This window comes from Andrena cerasifolii, chromosome 3 (genome assembly GCF_050908995.1).
Source record: "Andrena cerasifolii isolate SP2316 chromosome 3, iyAndCera1_principal, whole genome shotgun sequence".
Taxonomy (NCBI): domain Eukaryota; kingdom Metazoa; phylum Arthropoda; class Insecta; order Hymenoptera; family Andrenidae; genus Andrena; species Andrena cerasifolii.
The window spans coordinates 7,173,955-7,190,126 of NC_135120.1; the positions used below are offsets into that span (position 1 = coordinate 7,173,955).

General features: G+C 38.4%; 4 protein-coding genes and 1 long non-coding RNA gene across 6 annotated transcripts in view; 2 read left to right on the forward strand and 3 right to left on the reverse strand.

Annotated features, from left to right (window-relative positions):
• Positions 1-16,172, reverse strand: part of Elp4 (Elongator complex protein 4) — a 315,058-nt gene that overhangs the window by 49,940 nt on the left and 248,946 nt on the right. The window lies entirely within an intron of this gene.
• On the forward strand, positions 2,298-6,796 carry Sas-4 (spindle assembly abnormal 4). Its single transcript, XM_076807981.1, has 3 exons — positions 2,298-6,138; positions 6,215-6,410; positions 6,486-6,796. The coding sequence occupies exons 1-3, from the start codon at positions 2,747-2,749 to the stop codon at positions 6,612-6,614; spliced, it is 3,717 nt and encodes a 1,238-aa protein (XP_076664096.1). The 5' UTR covers positions 2,298-2,746; the 3' UTR covers positions 6,615-6,796.
• On the forward strand, positions 8,500-11,442 carry LOC143366850 (serine/threonine-protein phosphatase Pgam5, mitochondrial). Of its 2 annotated transcripts, none has more exons than XM_076808270.1 (5): positions 8,500-8,666; positions 8,945-9,123; positions 9,198-9,412; positions 9,490-9,620; positions 11,178-11,442. In XM_076808270.1, the coding sequence occupies exons 1-5, from the start codon at positions 8,500-8,502 to the stop codon at positions 11,326-11,328; spliced, it is 843 nt and encodes a 280-aa protein (XP_076664385.1). In that variant the 3' UTR covers positions 11,329-11,442. The 2 variants fall into 2 exon arrangements, with proteins under 2 accessions (XP_076664385.1, XP_076664386.1); XM_076808271.1 differs by lacking the exon at positions 8,500-8,666 and adding an exon at positions 8,723-8,854.
• LOC143366851 (uncharacterized) lies at positions 11,422-12,817 on the reverse strand. Its single transcript, XR_013084834.1, has 2 exons — positions 11,913-12,817; positions 11,422-11,681 (listed from the first exon to the last, which is right to left on the reverse strand). It is a non-coding gene; the product is annotated as an uncharacterized LOC143366851 (long non-coding RNA).
• LOC143366861 (uncharacterized) lies at positions 12,912-14,447 on the reverse strand. Its single transcript, XM_076808284.1, has 2 exons — positions 14,250-14,447; positions 12,912-14,124 (listed from the first exon to the last, which is right to left on the reverse strand). The coding sequence occupies exons 1-2, from the start codon at positions 14,273-14,275 to the stop codon at positions 13,005-13,007; spliced, it is 1,146 nt and encodes a 381-aa protein (XP_076664399.1). The 5' UTR covers positions 14,276-14,447; the 3' UTR covers positions 12,912-13,004.

The window sequence follows — 16,172 nt, forward strand, 5'->3', positions numbered from 1 at the left end:
TCAAAAGAAAAACACTGCCGCCCCTGGCGCTAGAAAGAGAGAGGGTGTCCCTCATGTATATTTTTCTCTTTTTACCGCCGTCTACATTTTCGCCCATCGTATGCTTCCTCCGTGTTTATACGCTCTAAATGTATATGAATACATTGATTGCAGATTTTATGAAATCTTAACTATCATTCTTGTAAAAAGGTTTTGAGAATATTGTTGATAATGTCGACGAGACTTTGGGATGCGCATGATATTTAATGATTAAATATGTTTTCCCTGTTACGAGAATATATTCAAACGGATTATAATAATCGCACTTTATAGTTAGTTTCTCCTTTTATGATTACAGTTAAGTATTCAATTTAAGTTAAGACATTTTAATTCTGTCGCGTTTACTTAATAGATATCAAATGTAGAAAACTTCTCGTCAACTGCATCAGATTAAGTACACAGTATGTATGGAACAATCAGTTTCCTATAGCTAGAAATTAATGTTTTTAAGATCCTTTGCTTTCTACACAATTGTAATTTGTAATAAAAATTGTATAAGACACATTGGTTGCATCACTTTTCATGTAACAGAAGCGAATGTTGTAAAAGCTTGTTACATGAACATGAAAGAAAGAATATTACAGACCGAGAAATAATCTTATAGCAGGATTGATTTATAACAATTCTATAGAGTCATACCCTCGAAAGTTTTAATAAATTAAAAATTTGTCTAGACACTCAAGGAAAACGAAGTGCTTTATATATTTGTGTTTGAATAGAACAAAAATTTATATTAAATCATATAAAATTAATATTTTCTAATCGACTGTTGTTCCACGACTTTCAATTATCCTCGTTCCTGGCATTTACGAGTTTTCGCGTCACTTTAGTCTGTGCTCCAGCTCAGGGCCCGATCTAGCTTTGCCACCGCTCTGGACAAAAAATATTTTTCCCGCTCTTTATACTTACAAATAATTATTTTAAATTAGAATTTTTTATAGTGAGTGAATTTTTTTGTAAATTTGCCGCTCTGAGCGTTGGCCTGTTTGCCCACCACCTAGATCGGGACCTGCTCCAGCCGGACTGATGTGAGCGACCAATTAACGCTTAAGCTTAGTTGTTAATGAATAAACTTCGTGAGTGGATAATTACGATATTCCAAAAATGAGTAAGTATGGTAGGTACAACGTGGGGCAGAAATAACTTATGGGTAGTTATTTTAGCGGTGGGGGAACGCCACGCATGCGCACGATGGCGTTGCGACGTTAACCAATTAACGCCAAGGTGGGAAACGAAACGGCGCCACCGTTAAGGCAAGCCAGGCCAACCAGCGTCGCCGGGGAATCGGTTGCAGCCGCAGTTGACTTGGTAGTGATTTGGCCTGACGGTGGTGCCGTTTCGTTTCCCACCTTGGCGTTGATTGGTCGACGTCGCGGCGCCATCGCGCGCATTCGTGGCATTCCCCCACCGCTAAAATAACTACCCGATAAGTTATTTCCGCCCCACGCTGGGTAGGTAAATACTAACAGCGAATTCGGTATATTACACAGACTCTACACTGGCGCCAGAAAATGACTTGGATTGGTTGTTTCTGATAAATACGAAGATAGCTCTATACGAATCAACCAATCAAAGTCAGGCACGACAATTTGTGGCACCAGTGCGTACCTGCCGAATTCGCTATATATCACAAACAACTGAACCAAGTCATTTTCTGGCACCAGTACAAACTCAGTGCGAGATACCGAATTCTCTATAATTCATATTATGGTCTGTGGTGTGACACAAAATTACATTGGATGATAAGTCTGGTGATATTATTGATCCAGATCCATTTGCATTTGCTTTTTCTATGGAATTTTCACCATACTTAATTGTAATTCTGACCACTAGTAGCGTTGCCATCGAATTCCACTCTGAATCCAAGGGTGTGTTCCGATTCACGCATACTGCGCATAAACTACAGGCAATGGTGATTGGTGATTCATGCAGTGAGTGAATAGGCATAACCTAATTCGTAGAATTCCCTAGAATTTTCCAACTTCTAGCGCATGATGCGTTCAGCAACTACAGAAAATCAAACCATAGGCAGCCAATGCACATAATGCGCGCATGCGTAGTTGTTCGAATTCGAATACTCCAATCAGGTTATGCAGTCTATACACTCACCGTATGAACCACCAATCATCATTGCCTGCAGTCTATGCACTCAATGCGCGAAACGGAACGCACCCGATAACGTCGCATGCGACACGGAAATGGTAAAGGTCTCTGCGTCGTGTGACAAAAATTTGCACTAGACACAAACTCTATCTTCTACTTTGTCTGTGATATTACTTTTAAACCGACAAACGGTTCACAATTCAAAAACAAGTATCTTATGTGTTTATTTAAAAACGAAAAAACTAGTTTGTCAAGCACAGTTCATGCCATATGTATTCTTTATCTGTATACTAAAGAAGAACCCCTGTATTGAAGGCGATTAGTAAACATTTAACTTTTATACTTTTATACGTATGTACTTCTCTTTTAACGAATCTTATCGTCCGATGCGTTTTATTATTTTATATTTTGTCTACTTTACGCGCGATCATGGAAATTATTTGCCAAGTACGTGTTATATAAACAATGCGTTTTAAAATGTGTGCATCTATAGATATGGTTTCAAAAATACGTAAATAGTCTTTAATCATTCCATACATGTGTACATTTTGTTTGATTTAACGTTATACGTAGTAATGTAGATATAATACATATTATCAAAAAAATGGATCTAGAAGCATCTATAGTCGAACGTTTGCAAAAGTTAAGGCAATGGCAGTTGCAGCAACAAGAGCGATTATTGAAGCATCAACAGATACAGAGAGAGATGTTAACTCAGGAGCAAGATTGCATATGTAAAGCATTGGAGCTATCGTTACAAGAGCTGGACATGGACGGAAGTATATCGCGTAAAAATAATTCGAACGAAAGCGAAGGAAGCACTGAGATTAATAATAAGGAGCTCTCTGTATATAATAACTCGTGGGAGAAGAAAAGCAGCATAGAACTTATGAATGATAGCGAATCGTCTGTTAGTCAATATACGAATGATTTTGAATGTATAATTCCTCAAAGATCTCCTGCGGAAAAAGTAGTTAATATTGATAGTCGTACAAAAGAGCGATGCAAAGGCAAGGCGATGTCTGACATAAAAGTAAGATTAACGTTACCTTCTCCGAGACGAGAAAAGGATTTAGAACACTTTATTGTAGACGGAGTAGCACCGTTGCTGCCTATTGAAACTATAATTAATCACAGCATCGACGATATACCAATTCCTTCTCCAAAGAAAGATTTTCATACGTTACTCGAAGAGAGATTAAAAGACTCTGAAACTAAGCCTTCCGAGAGAGCTGATGATGCTCCGGTAAATAAAGTGAAACAGCCGTTCCTAAGGAAAGGGGAGGGTTTGAATCGATTTAAGTTAAATCGGAAGTTGCACGTTCCTGCGATGAAAAAGAGATCGCGCAGTGCATCTTTCTCTGTTAATGCACATTTAGATTCAAAACATTCTAAGGGCGAACCTAAGTATAGTCATACTACTCGATCTCTGAAAAATACGCGGCCAACGAAGAATCCGCATCATACCGCTGTGTCGCAAAAACGTTTGTCTTTAAAAGACGTGCCATTACCGAAAAGCAAAGTTCGCAGCAAATCTGAGTCCAGTACTTCGGTTACTCGATTGGAGAACGGTCTTAGTAAAGTTATAAACGTAGGCGACTTAAATACCTCAGATTTCAAATCAGGAACACAAAAGGAAATGGAGGAAGTAAGGATATTCGAACTGTTAGAAGAGAAAGCAGAGAATTCTAGTTTCTGTTCCACGTCTAGCACAGTCCTTGCATTCCTACAACAATCGACACCGTTTAAAGCGAAGCAGAAAGGACACAGTACAAAAGACTCTATAGTTAATGCAAAACAACCGAGTCCAATAATTAAACGTCCTGAAGCACAGGCAACTTTAAAGTCTAATCAAGCTTACATATGTACTTCCAATAAAAACAACGATTCTTATTACAATTTCGCATCCTTTGTAGGCCAAACAGCTTTAGAACAAGATGCTAAAGAAAATAATAAAATGGATACGGATATAAAAAGGCAAACTTTATTAAGGAATCAAGTTCAGTCTGTGCACAGTCAAGGGGACTCTTATGACTGTTCTAATGTAGAAAATAATAACGAAGCGGACGTTAGTCTTCACGTCAGATTCTCTGAATATAACGAGTACAAAACTATAGGATTAACAGATACATCGAGCATATCGACTGACTCGTTTCTAATAAACAATTTATCGGACGAAAAGGTTTGGAATGATACTTTAACTCCGGAAATATCCGATACGGAAACCGTGTCGCTACCATTTGAAGAACTACGATCGCCTGTGATAGTCGATGGTAGCATACAGAATAATAATTGCGCATCCAAATTTGAACAATGTAACATGAACAAAGAACTAAGTTACGAAGGAAACAGTCTTGGAAATACAAGGCAGGAGAATGATTTTAATTGCAATGAAGACACTAATCAAGTTGCTTATAACGATGAATCAGAATACTCAGATGTTAGCGATCAACCTCCCGACGATGAACAGAGTGCTTTACGCGAAAACAATAAAAAGAATTTAACATCGCAGGCCTTTAATGCGTTTTATGATACTAAAGAGTCCCCAAAGAGTTTGGAGAAATGTGACATTCGAAAAGCTGATGAGTGTCTAGGTAATTCTAACAATGTGATTGTAATTGAAGATCAGAAAGATCAGGAGGACGCTATTTTTAAGTCGGAACTTTTAAAAAGCCGTTTAGTAGAGCTCGAGCAGGAGATTAATATATTTCGCAAGGAAAGCACAACTTTATCTATTCAGCGCAAGAAGCTACAAGAAGATCATAGAACCTTGCACAAAGAGTTTTCGGAGAAAGAGAAAATCTTGGAGGAGAATCGAAAACAGGCGGAAGATCGTTTGCAAGAAGAGAGGAAGAAGCTGGCACGTGAAAAGACTGCATTGGAAAGTAGGATGCGAGATGCGCAAGAAAAAGCTCAACAAAGCAAATTGGAGAGGCAAGAGCTACAAAGTTTGAAGCAGGAAATAGATAAATTAAGGGACGAAATGCATGTAAAGGAAAGTAGATGGAATGCTGCACAATCCAGGCATAAGTGCCAGATGAGAGTGTTAAAAATGGAGAATTTAAAATTAAAGCAAGAGATTGAGAGATTGCAAAGTTTGAAGAAAACTAATGTTAGAAGTAAAGGTAAACCTGGAACTTATTCGAACACTAAAGCGATTCATCAAATTAATAAACAGCTTAGCGCGCAGGGTAAGGAGACTAAAAAGAATCATGATAATTCGTCATCGGACGATAACGATCGGAAATTGGTAGAACCAACGATGAAAGCAGCTGATACGGCTGACGCTCAGAATATAGAAGAAGATAGATATAACTGCGTTGCTAATAATAGTGTTATTAATGAGAAATTACAAAAGTCTCAGACAAGTATGGTAAATATTGCTAGGAAATGTAATTTATATGAAAATCTAATTAAAGAAGCGACATCGGAAATGTTTGAAGTTCAAGAACACCTGCCTACTTCAGAAAATTTCGGCGAGGCTAATTCCGAGTTGCGGGATAAATTGAAAAACTTAAACAGGAGGATGAATACATTGGAAGATGAAGCTGAAAGAACAAATAGAGATTCCGATGTTGCGTCTAGCAATCGTCCAAACGATAATATTCCGTTACGCATGGAAAATGATTATGCGCAATTTATATCTCCCACTAAAATGTCTCTTGAAGATCACAATAACAAACTGCCATCGATATCACCAGATGAATCGTCGTTAAATGCACATACGAAAGCGACATCCTCGTCTTATCAGAATAGTTCTAAGATCGATAAGCAGGACATAAGGCAGATTCAACATCCTGATGGGCGTATAGAATATTGGTATTCAAATGGAAATGTTAAGAAGATCTTCCCGGATCAAGGTCTGACTAAGCTAATATATTATAATGGAGATGTTCGTGAAACTAATACAGATGGAAGAGTAAAATATTTCTACGCGTCGACTCATACGTGGCATACAACAATGCCCGATGGCTTAGAAGTTTTAGAATTTGCTGAGTAAGTTACTATGAAGTTCAGTATCTAAAAGCTGACATGTAATTACACATTGAATAATATTTTCGTCATTGTATAGTGGTCAAGTAGAGAGGCGATCGCAGACTGGTGCAGTGGAAGTATCATTTCCGGATGGTTCGGTAAGAATCCTAGACTCGGATGGCTCTGAAAAGTGGACACTGCCGGACGGAACATTGATTCAAACTTTTATCAATGGAGAAAAGATCCTTACTTTACCAAACGGGCAACAAGAAATCCATACTAAAGATCATAAAGTAATAAGTAACAATATATAAACGCGCGTATTAATATTTTGATCGAAGACTGACATTTCCTTTCGTGTATTATAGAGACGAGAATATCCTGATGGCACTGTTAAACTGATCTATCCCGATGGTACTCAAGAAACACGGTATTCGAATGGTAGAATACGCCTTAAAGATAGGGATGGTAATCTTTTAATGGACTCGTATCAGTAAAAACCACACGCATTGTAATAAATGTGTGATTGTAGATAACATTCAACAGTTCCTGTGCACAATGTAGTTCAAGTTATATCACAGTATGAATAATATTTAAGTAGCTGCAAAAAAATTATAATAAATAGAGATTATATTTTACACTGCTTTAAAATAATAAAATAAAAAATTTTAATATGGTACAGCGTTATGCATTAGTTTCTGCTCCATGCAATGAGTGCAGATATAAATGTGATAAGGATGTGTTATTTTATTCCAGTGTTTTCCTTTTATCATTCTAAGATTTAAATGTATCGAAGGTTTCCCGCTCTCGTTTTACAAGATGGCGGAGAGTATACCGTCCCTCCCCGCGACCATAAAGGTGCGATTTCATGCTGACACTCGATGCTCGTTTTGAGCGTCAAAACCAGTCACGTAATCGGTCCACGTGACTTTCAGCACCGAGTTTAGATTTTCCGCTAGACGTTCGTTCACTCTGACTTGCTCTGACTCGCTCGTTCATTGGTTGAGCGTCGGCCACGTAATTAATTTTGACGCTCAAAACGAGCGTCGACGCTGAAAGTCCCGTGACCGTATTCGACGCTCAAAACTAGTAATCCTCTAGGTAGTGATCGGAAAATGTGTCCGCGTTTTCTATTAGTCGACGTATTGCTCTCCTAAACCGGAAATAGAGAGAGCAAGTAAATAAGATCTACCAATTGGATTCCACAACATTGAGCGAAAAGTGGGATCGGCAGCAAATTTCATTTAGTACTGAGGCGTGTGATCTTTTCACTAAGGAGGGCAGTATTCTTTTAAAATGTGCCCGCCGATTTGGGACTTCCGCTATAGGACAAAATGGTGGACATATTTTCCGATCACTACCTAGAGGATCACTACTCAAAACGAGCGTTGAGCGTCAGCATGAAATTGCACCTACAGTCTATGCACCGTCCTTTAAGCCTAGTTTACATTAGTCAAGTAAACGGTACAGTAGAGTGGCGAGTGTGAAAAAGCATATCTAACTCGACTAGTGTAAACAGTTAGTCGAGTAAAAAAGTCGAGTAAGCTGAGTCGAGTGGTAGAGCGGACAGCATAGGACGAATTCCACTTACGCCCAATTCGTCCGCAACGCCTGTGACATTCATTAAGGCAGGTTTTCCTGTACGCGACTGGACGCATCAAGAATTTCAATGTCGATTTTCACGAGAATGAAGCGCGATATGAAAAAAGGTACTGTTTCTTTTCGACTTATAACAAGTAAATAAGTCGAGAAAAAGGAATAAAATTTTTTGATATTGCGCTTCATTTTCGAGAAAATCGACTTTGAAATTCTTGACGATGCGACCAATTCCGTATAAGGAAACCTACCCTAATGAAATTCACGGGCGATTTGGGCGTAAGTGGAATTCGCCCATAGTAGCTGGGCCGAGCATTGGGCTCAGTTCACTAGGCCGAGATTCTTGACTAATGTAAACTAGGCTTTAGGTCAGAGCTCTTCAGCTTAGGGGCCCCTCACGCGCCTGCTTCCCCTCCCAATCTTTCTTTCACGCAGAGTGCCTTCCGTTGTCAAGGAGACCGCGCGGCGCTACGAAGGCTGCCATGACGGGCTAGCCGAGCTAGCGTTTTCGCGGCTAGCGTCGCGCGGTTTCCCTGACAACGCGGACGAGAGTGGGAGAACCCCGAGCTTACGCGTAAGCGACCTTGGAGAGCCCTGCTTTAGGTTCACGTGAAACGTTGAAACATGCGACACCAGCGCCAATCGAGCTAAGGATTAGAAGTTTTGGCCGACCATGGATTTTGGTAGGAGTGCCTACGCCTGGTAGTCACCGGGTAGTTTAGCTGTATGTACCATAGTTCCACAGCCGTGTGGTAACGTCGGGTAACGTAACTACAAATTGAGACGATGTCTACGAGTTCAAGTTTTAAAAAATGGGCCACCGGACTTGGTGCATTAAGTGGTGCAGCATTATTTTATTTGAATGGCTATGGTAATAAAGAATCTCTAAAGGTCCACAATTCCTGGACGACCAATACTACACCGTCAGTCAAATGGGACCATAATTGGGATAGGTTGTACTCCTTATCATTATTGTCATCGTTGTTGATAAAACGTATCAGTGACTTCGTATAATTTAACGTCAATACGAAATTAGGACTCTGTTTCTTTTTTCCTCTCCAATGTTGATTATAGATAAAGAATTCGGGGATACATATCATTTATCGCTTCAAATGAGAAGTAATGAGTCTCTTAAATATCCGTAAACATGACACACGGCTATCTTACATTTTTTTATTCTCCTACTCGTACATAACTGAATCCTCATTTTGGTTTATAATTTCATTTACAGACGAGATCCAAAAAGCTTAGTAAAACCGATTAAAATTCAATCCGAATCCGACGAAAATATGTACAACAAAGAGTTAGCTACAAAGAAATCAAAAGCCATTCGTCATATAATTTTGATTCGCCATGGGCAGTACAATCTTGGGGGCAAAGTAGATACCGAGAGGACGCTTACAGATCTCGGTCAGTGTTCCATAAATACAAATTAAGCCACTTTGAAATGTTAGTAATGATAAAAATCTTCGTAATGGATAAAGGTAGGCAACAGGCAGATGCAACAGGGAAAAGATTGCAAGAGCTAGGTTTTCCATATTCTATGATTGTAAGATCGACAATGACTCGAGCTCAACAGACAGCTAAAATTATAGAAGGAAGCCTTAAAAATATAGCTGTGGAAGATGATTCGTTCCTTACCGAAGGTGTACCTATACCGCCTGAACCGCCAATTGGACACTGGAAGTCCGAAATACATGTAATTTTCATGTACTTATTCGTAATTGAAAAACTTTCCAACACAATTTTATATTTTTCAACAATAATAAATTTCAGTTTTACGAGGACGGGCCTAGAATAGAAGCTGCATTTAGAAAATATTTCCATCGTGCTGACCATAGCCAAGAGAAAGACTCTTACACTATTCTTGTGTGCCATGCAAATGTTATTAGATACTTTGTGTGCCGGTAATTTACACTTTTATACTTCATTTACAGTGGCGGACGAAAGAAACTTTACAACTTTTAAAATCGCATAACTTTTTTAGACTTGGTCCAAACAACATGAGTTTTTTTTGAGAAGCTAGAAGGATTAGGTTGCTAAGTGACATGTTTCGTAGTTTTGAAAAAAAATGCAATTGGTCGGAATAGCAACAAAAATAGTAACGGTTGTTTTTAAACTTTTTTAGTAATTATTTAGAAGTTTTTCATCCTCACCGATTTCAATGATTTGTGGATATGTTATCAAGATCAAGATTCCGAACAACTTTTTCTTATACATGTTATGTAGATATTTGCAAAAAACTTCTGTTGATTTATTCCGACGTAACGCATTCCACTATCCAACTTGTCCCTGGCATCAGTATTGGTAGGGGCTAGATTATTGCGGAGGGCGCGTAAAGCATGATAGCGAACTGATGTGAGTTTAGAGATTTGAACCAGAAACTTGTGGATGCCCGTCAACACCCCGACTCATATCGGTTCGCTATCATGCTTTACGCGCCCGCGAGCGGGCGCGCGCCCCCCGCGCTGATCTAGCCCCAACCAATACTAATATCCGGGACAAGTTGGAAAGTGAAATGCGTTGCATCGGAATAAGTCAAAAGAAGTTTTTCGCAAAAAACTCGGATACGAAGGTCAGCTTCGTCATTTGTTTTGTTCTATGTTGGGCGCATACGCTGCCACGGTCTGTAGGTAGGTATACGGCAGAATACATTGTGTAGTAGCAGAAGTTTTTCGCGAATATAGGCTCCCCCCAAACCAACGCGAATATCCACTCCGCACCGCGAATCAGATAAGGCAGCAGTTTTTTATACGTGGTGGCTTATGGGCAGTGTTATCTGATCCGCTCTGCGCCGCGAATATTCGTGTTTGTTTGGGGGAGCCTTATCTCGGAAACGAAGGTCGAGCGCGGGTAACATAGGAAAAAGTTGTTCAGAATCGTGTCCCCGACAACATATCCAAAAATCATTGAAATTAATTGGTGAGGATGGAAAACTTCTAAATAATTACCCTTTTTTTTTTTGAGCCTGTAATGAAAAGTCAAAAAACTCGCTTGTAGATTAAAGTAAGTTATATACATGCCTAAAATTTCATTAAAATCGGTTAACGGTGCTCTGAGCTACAAACCTTTAAAGATCGCTGAATAATGTCGAGAATCTCGGAAATTCCCGAAATCAGCGTTTTTCGACCTTATTCTGCGATCTTTAAAGGTTTGTAGCTCAGAGCAACGTTAACCGATTTTAATGAAATTTTAGGCATGAATTTTCATTACAGGCTCAAAAAAAAAGTTTAAAAAACAACCTTTACTATTTTTGTTGCTTTCCCGACCAATTGCATTTTTTTTCAAAACGATGAAACTCGTCACTTAGCAAACTAATCCTTCTAGCTTCTAAAAAAAACTCACGTCGTTTGGACCAATTCTAAAAAAATTATGCGATTTTAAAAGTTGTAAACTTTCTTTCGTCCGCCACTGTATGTATCGACGCATAAGTTGTGCTCTATAAAAATCGTTATTTCTTACAGAGCACTGCAATTTCCACCCGAAGGCTGGTTACGCCTATGTTTAAATCATGCAAGTATTACGTGGATTTCTATTCATCCTAGCGGTAGAGTAGCATTATTAACTTACGGCGATACTGGGCACATGAAGCCCCAGTTAATTTCATCTAGCTAAAATTCAAGAAACATATATTTTGTATAATAAAAGAATACTTATTCCTTTTAGACACAATATCATTTTGTGATTGTAAGTTATATAAAAACGGTATACTTTTATTTATTCATTTTATTCGCAAAAGTTATAACATTGTAATATCCCGGTAGAGAATCCTACAGGCATCTTGAAATTCTTTTTAACTAATCAAGATTTACCTATAGTACTTAAAACGATTCAAAGACTGATAAAAAGTATTTATATTTACATGGAGTTTTATCAGTATCATTAATAGTACAGAAACAATCACATCTATATCAGGTAGAAGAAGTGTAGGGAACATGAGAAAGGCAAGAGCCCAGAGCAAATGCAGCCTTAAAATATGTGGTCGGAACAGAGTTGGGCAAAATGTAATCTAATTACAAATTACGATTAAACTGTAATTGTGTAATTAATTACACATTACTTTTTGTAAATGACCATTTGGTTTTGCCAACTATCTAAATGAACGATTACCGAAAATAATGTGTAATCAATTACTCAATTACAGTTTAATCGTACTTTGTAATTAGATTACATTTCGCCCAACTCTGGGTCGGAAGTACATATAGTAGTACAAGAATATCATTTTGCATACCACTCGAATGTGCCTCGATTTCACTATATTTCTTGCATCTGATATATAATAGTAATAGTTTCGCATTATATCGTATTCATAGACATTCTCAACAGATACGACTATTTTAAAACGATCCGTTTAGATTGATCATAAACATTTGTACAGAATGTATTGTATCATTAATACAACCGATGAACGTATTAATGGTAGGTATTTTACACACTTTTTTAATTTACATGTTACGAATACTATAATAAAAAGATGTATATCCTGTACTATAAATACAGTTTTGGAAAGAAATGGCAACGATTAATTAGAACCATGGATCTAAGAACTAAATGGACGGAGCACAAAGCTGCGGGGCCTAAGCTCGAATAAGTAAGGGGGGTGCATGATACTACGCATATTTTTTTTATGGTTAAGTTTGTCGTTGAGTTTGAAACGTTAATACGTAATTGGAACATTATATTTTGGTGTCTTAAGACTTGGTAAAACTTATTCCACTCGTCAATTGAGGGGTTCATATGTAAGTACATATATATGTGATATATAAGTATACATATAAGCATGTTTTAATACACCCTATATAAGCATTCCGTTTCAAATAAAGCGCGACACATGCGTACTACTCCGCCAATCACAAACCGTTCACCACGCTTCTCTCCTCCCGATCGACTGGCTCGATTCCCTCATCCATGTTGAGACTTTGTGCTCCGTTCATTTAATTCTTAGGTCCATGATTAGAACCTACAATTTCAACGCAGGGGCGGCTTTAGCATACTTGGCACCTCGGGTAAGATTATCATGGCGCTCCTCCAAGGGCACGAAAATCAATCAGCAGAACGGATATAAATGAATAAACGCATACAGCGGCGCCCCTACAGATTTAGCGCCCCGGGCGGTCGCCCTGCCCCCCCCCCCCCAAAGCCGTCCCTGTTTCAACGTATAAATACCGTTAAACCAAGCCTGCATAACTGTTTGCTCGTACAGATATTTTTTCGTGTGAAAACAGCTCTATCTGTTCCAAAATGCTCCGCATTCCTCGTTAGTTGTACAAGCCTGCTTTAAACAATTATAGTTATGCACCAGATAATCTCATAGCTTTTCTCTCATAATATCTCTGTAACGCTGCTTCAAATGTAGGCCCAACTGTTCTCTTCTCCCAGATTTTCGACCTCTCCCTCTTTTCTGCTTCTATTTTCGCTTTTGCAGTAACTTTAAGTTTATTTATTTCATCCTCACTCTTCTCATTGTTCTCACCATTCTCTGGTACACTTTCGCTATTCTTTGTAGCCGAGGCATTTTCCGTTGCAACTTCATTATGTGTCGTATTGGATTCTGAATCTTCAGTTTCTGGTTTTTTATTGTCAGGCTCTACTATATCTTTCTCAACATCTTCGCGTGTTTCAGACAGAGAAGCATTCGTTGTACTCTCAACTGGCTCTTGAATTTCTGTATCCGTATCGCTTTCTTCTTCTATTACTCTTTGTCTATACTGTCTTACTGTTTTTGCTTTCTTACTCGTAATTGGTTCTTCATTCGGCGTGGTTGTACTTTCTTCGTTATTTACAGTTCCTACTTCATCAAGTAAATCAGCTTTATTTTCACTCGTATTATCCACCTTCTCAGACTCTTCGGGGTCTTTAATAGTCTGTTCGTACAAATGTCTGTAGAACCCAGACATATCCTGCTGTTTTTTAACATCTGCGATAGCTTCCAAGTTATCCATCCTAGATTCCTCTTCTTCCATTTTCTTGAATTCTTCCAATTTTGCCCTGTAAGCGGAGGTGACAAAACTCTCTTTGTCCGCGAACATTGACCCCTCCGCTTCTCGTTCTTTCTGCACCATTCTCTCTATTCTATATTCTTGCTCTTTTTTCCTTCGTTCCGCAGCTTTCAAAAGATTCTCGATATACTTTGGTCTTTTCTTCTCATTTTTTGCCTCTCTTAATTGGGTTTTCGTACGTTCCATGTTATCGTACACTTCGTCGTACTGATATATCGTTGGGTCTTCCTGTAACGCTTTCTGCATATTTAATTTGGTCTGCTTTTTAATTTTATTTTTCTCCCCTTCTGCCTTGAGAGCCTTTTTAACCCAGTCAGTACCGTCTTCTTCGTCCGAATCATTGTCGTCTGCAAATATATTAGTAGGCCTTGGGGGCACTGGTTGCTGTTTCTTAGGTAAAATTAAACCGTACCTGAAATTATTTACAATGATCAACAAATTCTATAACAAAATTCTATATTATATAAATACCGAGTTCTTGTATTTCTTATGCCATCTACAATAAAGGTTATAGTTTATTATTTCCACATCACTTACTGTTTTCCCTCTTTACTGCCAGACATATTTGTGACACGTTATTTTTTAAGATACTGACAGTCTTAATAATACAAATTGTGAATATCTCTTCGATCTGAACAAGTACGCAGAACACGTAAACATAACCTGTATCTTTCGCGATCTTTCCGATAGTGAATTTGAATAAGTGCGCACAATTTCTAGTTTGACAGCGAATCATAATGCTAAAAAAATAGGGAAATAAAATGGGTGCGTTCAGCAGACACAACCGGTGATCAACCGGTGAGTGATCTCCCTAGATTTTACTCTGAACGCAACCAATGACATTTGGTATATCTGGCGGGAATATTAAAAACATGGATCCAGAATTATTAATAGGTCTAGATATTGGTTTGGATTTGAATGTAATAAACATAATAGTAAATGAATTGTCGGAACCAACAAATTTATTAATCGCAGAACGTGGCGTTAGGTCAAGAAATGAAAATTATACAGAGGTTATAGTTCCTCTATATAACAATAATCTGTTTAAAGAACATTTTCGTATGTCACGCATAAGTTTTGAGGTATACATTTTTTAATCGAGTGATAGTTTTAAAATGCAGAAAATAAAATATATAACCTATATTTCCCCTTGTATTATTATTTTGAACGGGTCCCGACATCTTGAAAAACCAGAACTGATCCCTGATCCCAAATGTACCGAAGTTTATTTCCGGTACAAAAAATGGCGACCGGTTACTAATAGCGAATTCGGTATCTCGCACTGACTCTGCACTGGTGCCAGAAAATGACTTGGATTGGTTGTTTCTGGTAGAAAAGAAGATAGCTCTATAAGAATCAACCAATCCAAGTCATTTTTTGGCACTAGTGTAGAGTCAGTGCGAGTTACCGAGTTCACTATAAACATGTTGAGTAGGGACGGTATTCTCAGTCGCCACTTATTCTTAAGCAAATGCTTAAGCATTCGGTATCCTTTACTAGCTACTAGGTTAGTAGAGGATGCCGCATGCTTAAGCATTTGCTTAAGAATAAGTAGCGACTGAGAATACCGCCCTAGGTGGTAAGTGAGCGGTTGCGTTCAGAGTAATCTAGGGAGATCACTCACCGGTTTTGTCGGCTGAACGCAGCCATTAGTGTTTCGTAAATGTTGGTGCTTTGTATTTTAAATTTTTATTTAAATGCCATAAGCTGTATAAATATGATAAAAAGAAATCAATTATACAATTAACAAGATCAGTAGTAAAACAATTGTAAACGATTTAGTATAATTTATTAGAAATGGTATTCCAAAAAAAATAAAGAGGAACGAGCTCGTCAATATTTAAAAGCAAACTTCCTTCTTCTTCCTGGTTTCGAATAGTGATCCTCTAGGGAATGATCGGAACAACGTGTATTGTCGCTGATTGGTTGCCGCGATTTGGATCAAAAGCGGAAGTAGACAGAGAAAGAAACTGTAAAAAAGAAAGAGACAGAAATACTGATGGAAAGAGAGAGAGAGAGAAATACTGGTAGAAAGAGATAGATAAACGTTTAGGTTATGTTATTTCCGGTTTTGCTCCAAAAGCACTCCCTAGAAGATCACTAGTTTCGAACCCCCGCGCGCGACGTCAGAGGCAGAGGCGTATCTAGGATGGGGCAAGTGGGTCTCGTGCCCGGGGCGCCAATCCCCGGGGACGCAAAAAAACCGAAAGAAATAGTGTTTCTTGAATAAAGAGTGACCCAAAAATAGCCTCTATTTGGTCCCACGATTTTGGAACTGAATTTTATGCGAAACGATACCTTATGATGAGACATCAATTACACGAAATTTTCAAGTTGAGGTGACAATTATAATTGTGTCTCATCATAAGGTATCATTTGGCACAAAATTCAGTTGCAAAATCGTGGGACCAAAAAGAGGCTAAAAAAGCCTCATTTTTGGGTCACTCTTTGTTTGGATGG

Coding starts and splice junctions, on each gene's coding strand:
- Sas-4 (XM_076807981.1), top strand. CDS start 2,747: ATGGATCTAGAAGCATCTATAGTCGAACGTTTGCAAAAGTTAAGGCAA. Junction 6,139..6,214: donor GAAGTTTTAGAATTTGCTGA/GTAAGTTACTAT, acceptor GTCATTGTATAG/TGGTCAAGTAGAGAGGCGAT. Junction 6,411..6,485: donor TCCATACTAAAGATCATAAA/GTAATAAGTAAC, acceptor CGTGTATTATAG/AGACGAGAATATCCTGATGG.
- LOC143366850 (XM_076808270.1), top strand. CDS start 8,500: ATGTCTACGAGTTCAAGTTTTAAAAAATGGGCCACCGGACTTGGTGCA. Junction 9,413..9,489: donor ACTGGAAGTCCGAAATACAT/GTAATTTTCATG, acceptor AATAAATTTCAG/TTTTACGAGGACGGGCCTAG. Junction 9,621..11,177: donor ATTAGATACTTTGTGTGCCG/GTAATTTACACT, acceptor TATTTCTTACAG/AGCACTGCAATTTCCACCCG.
- LOC143366861 (XM_076808284.1), bottom strand. CDS start 14,275: ATGTCTGGCAGTAAAGAGGGAAAACA. Junction 14,125..14,249: donor GGCAGTAAAGAGGGAAAACA/GTAAGTGATGTG, acceptor AAATAATTTCAG/GTACGGTTTAATTTTACCTA.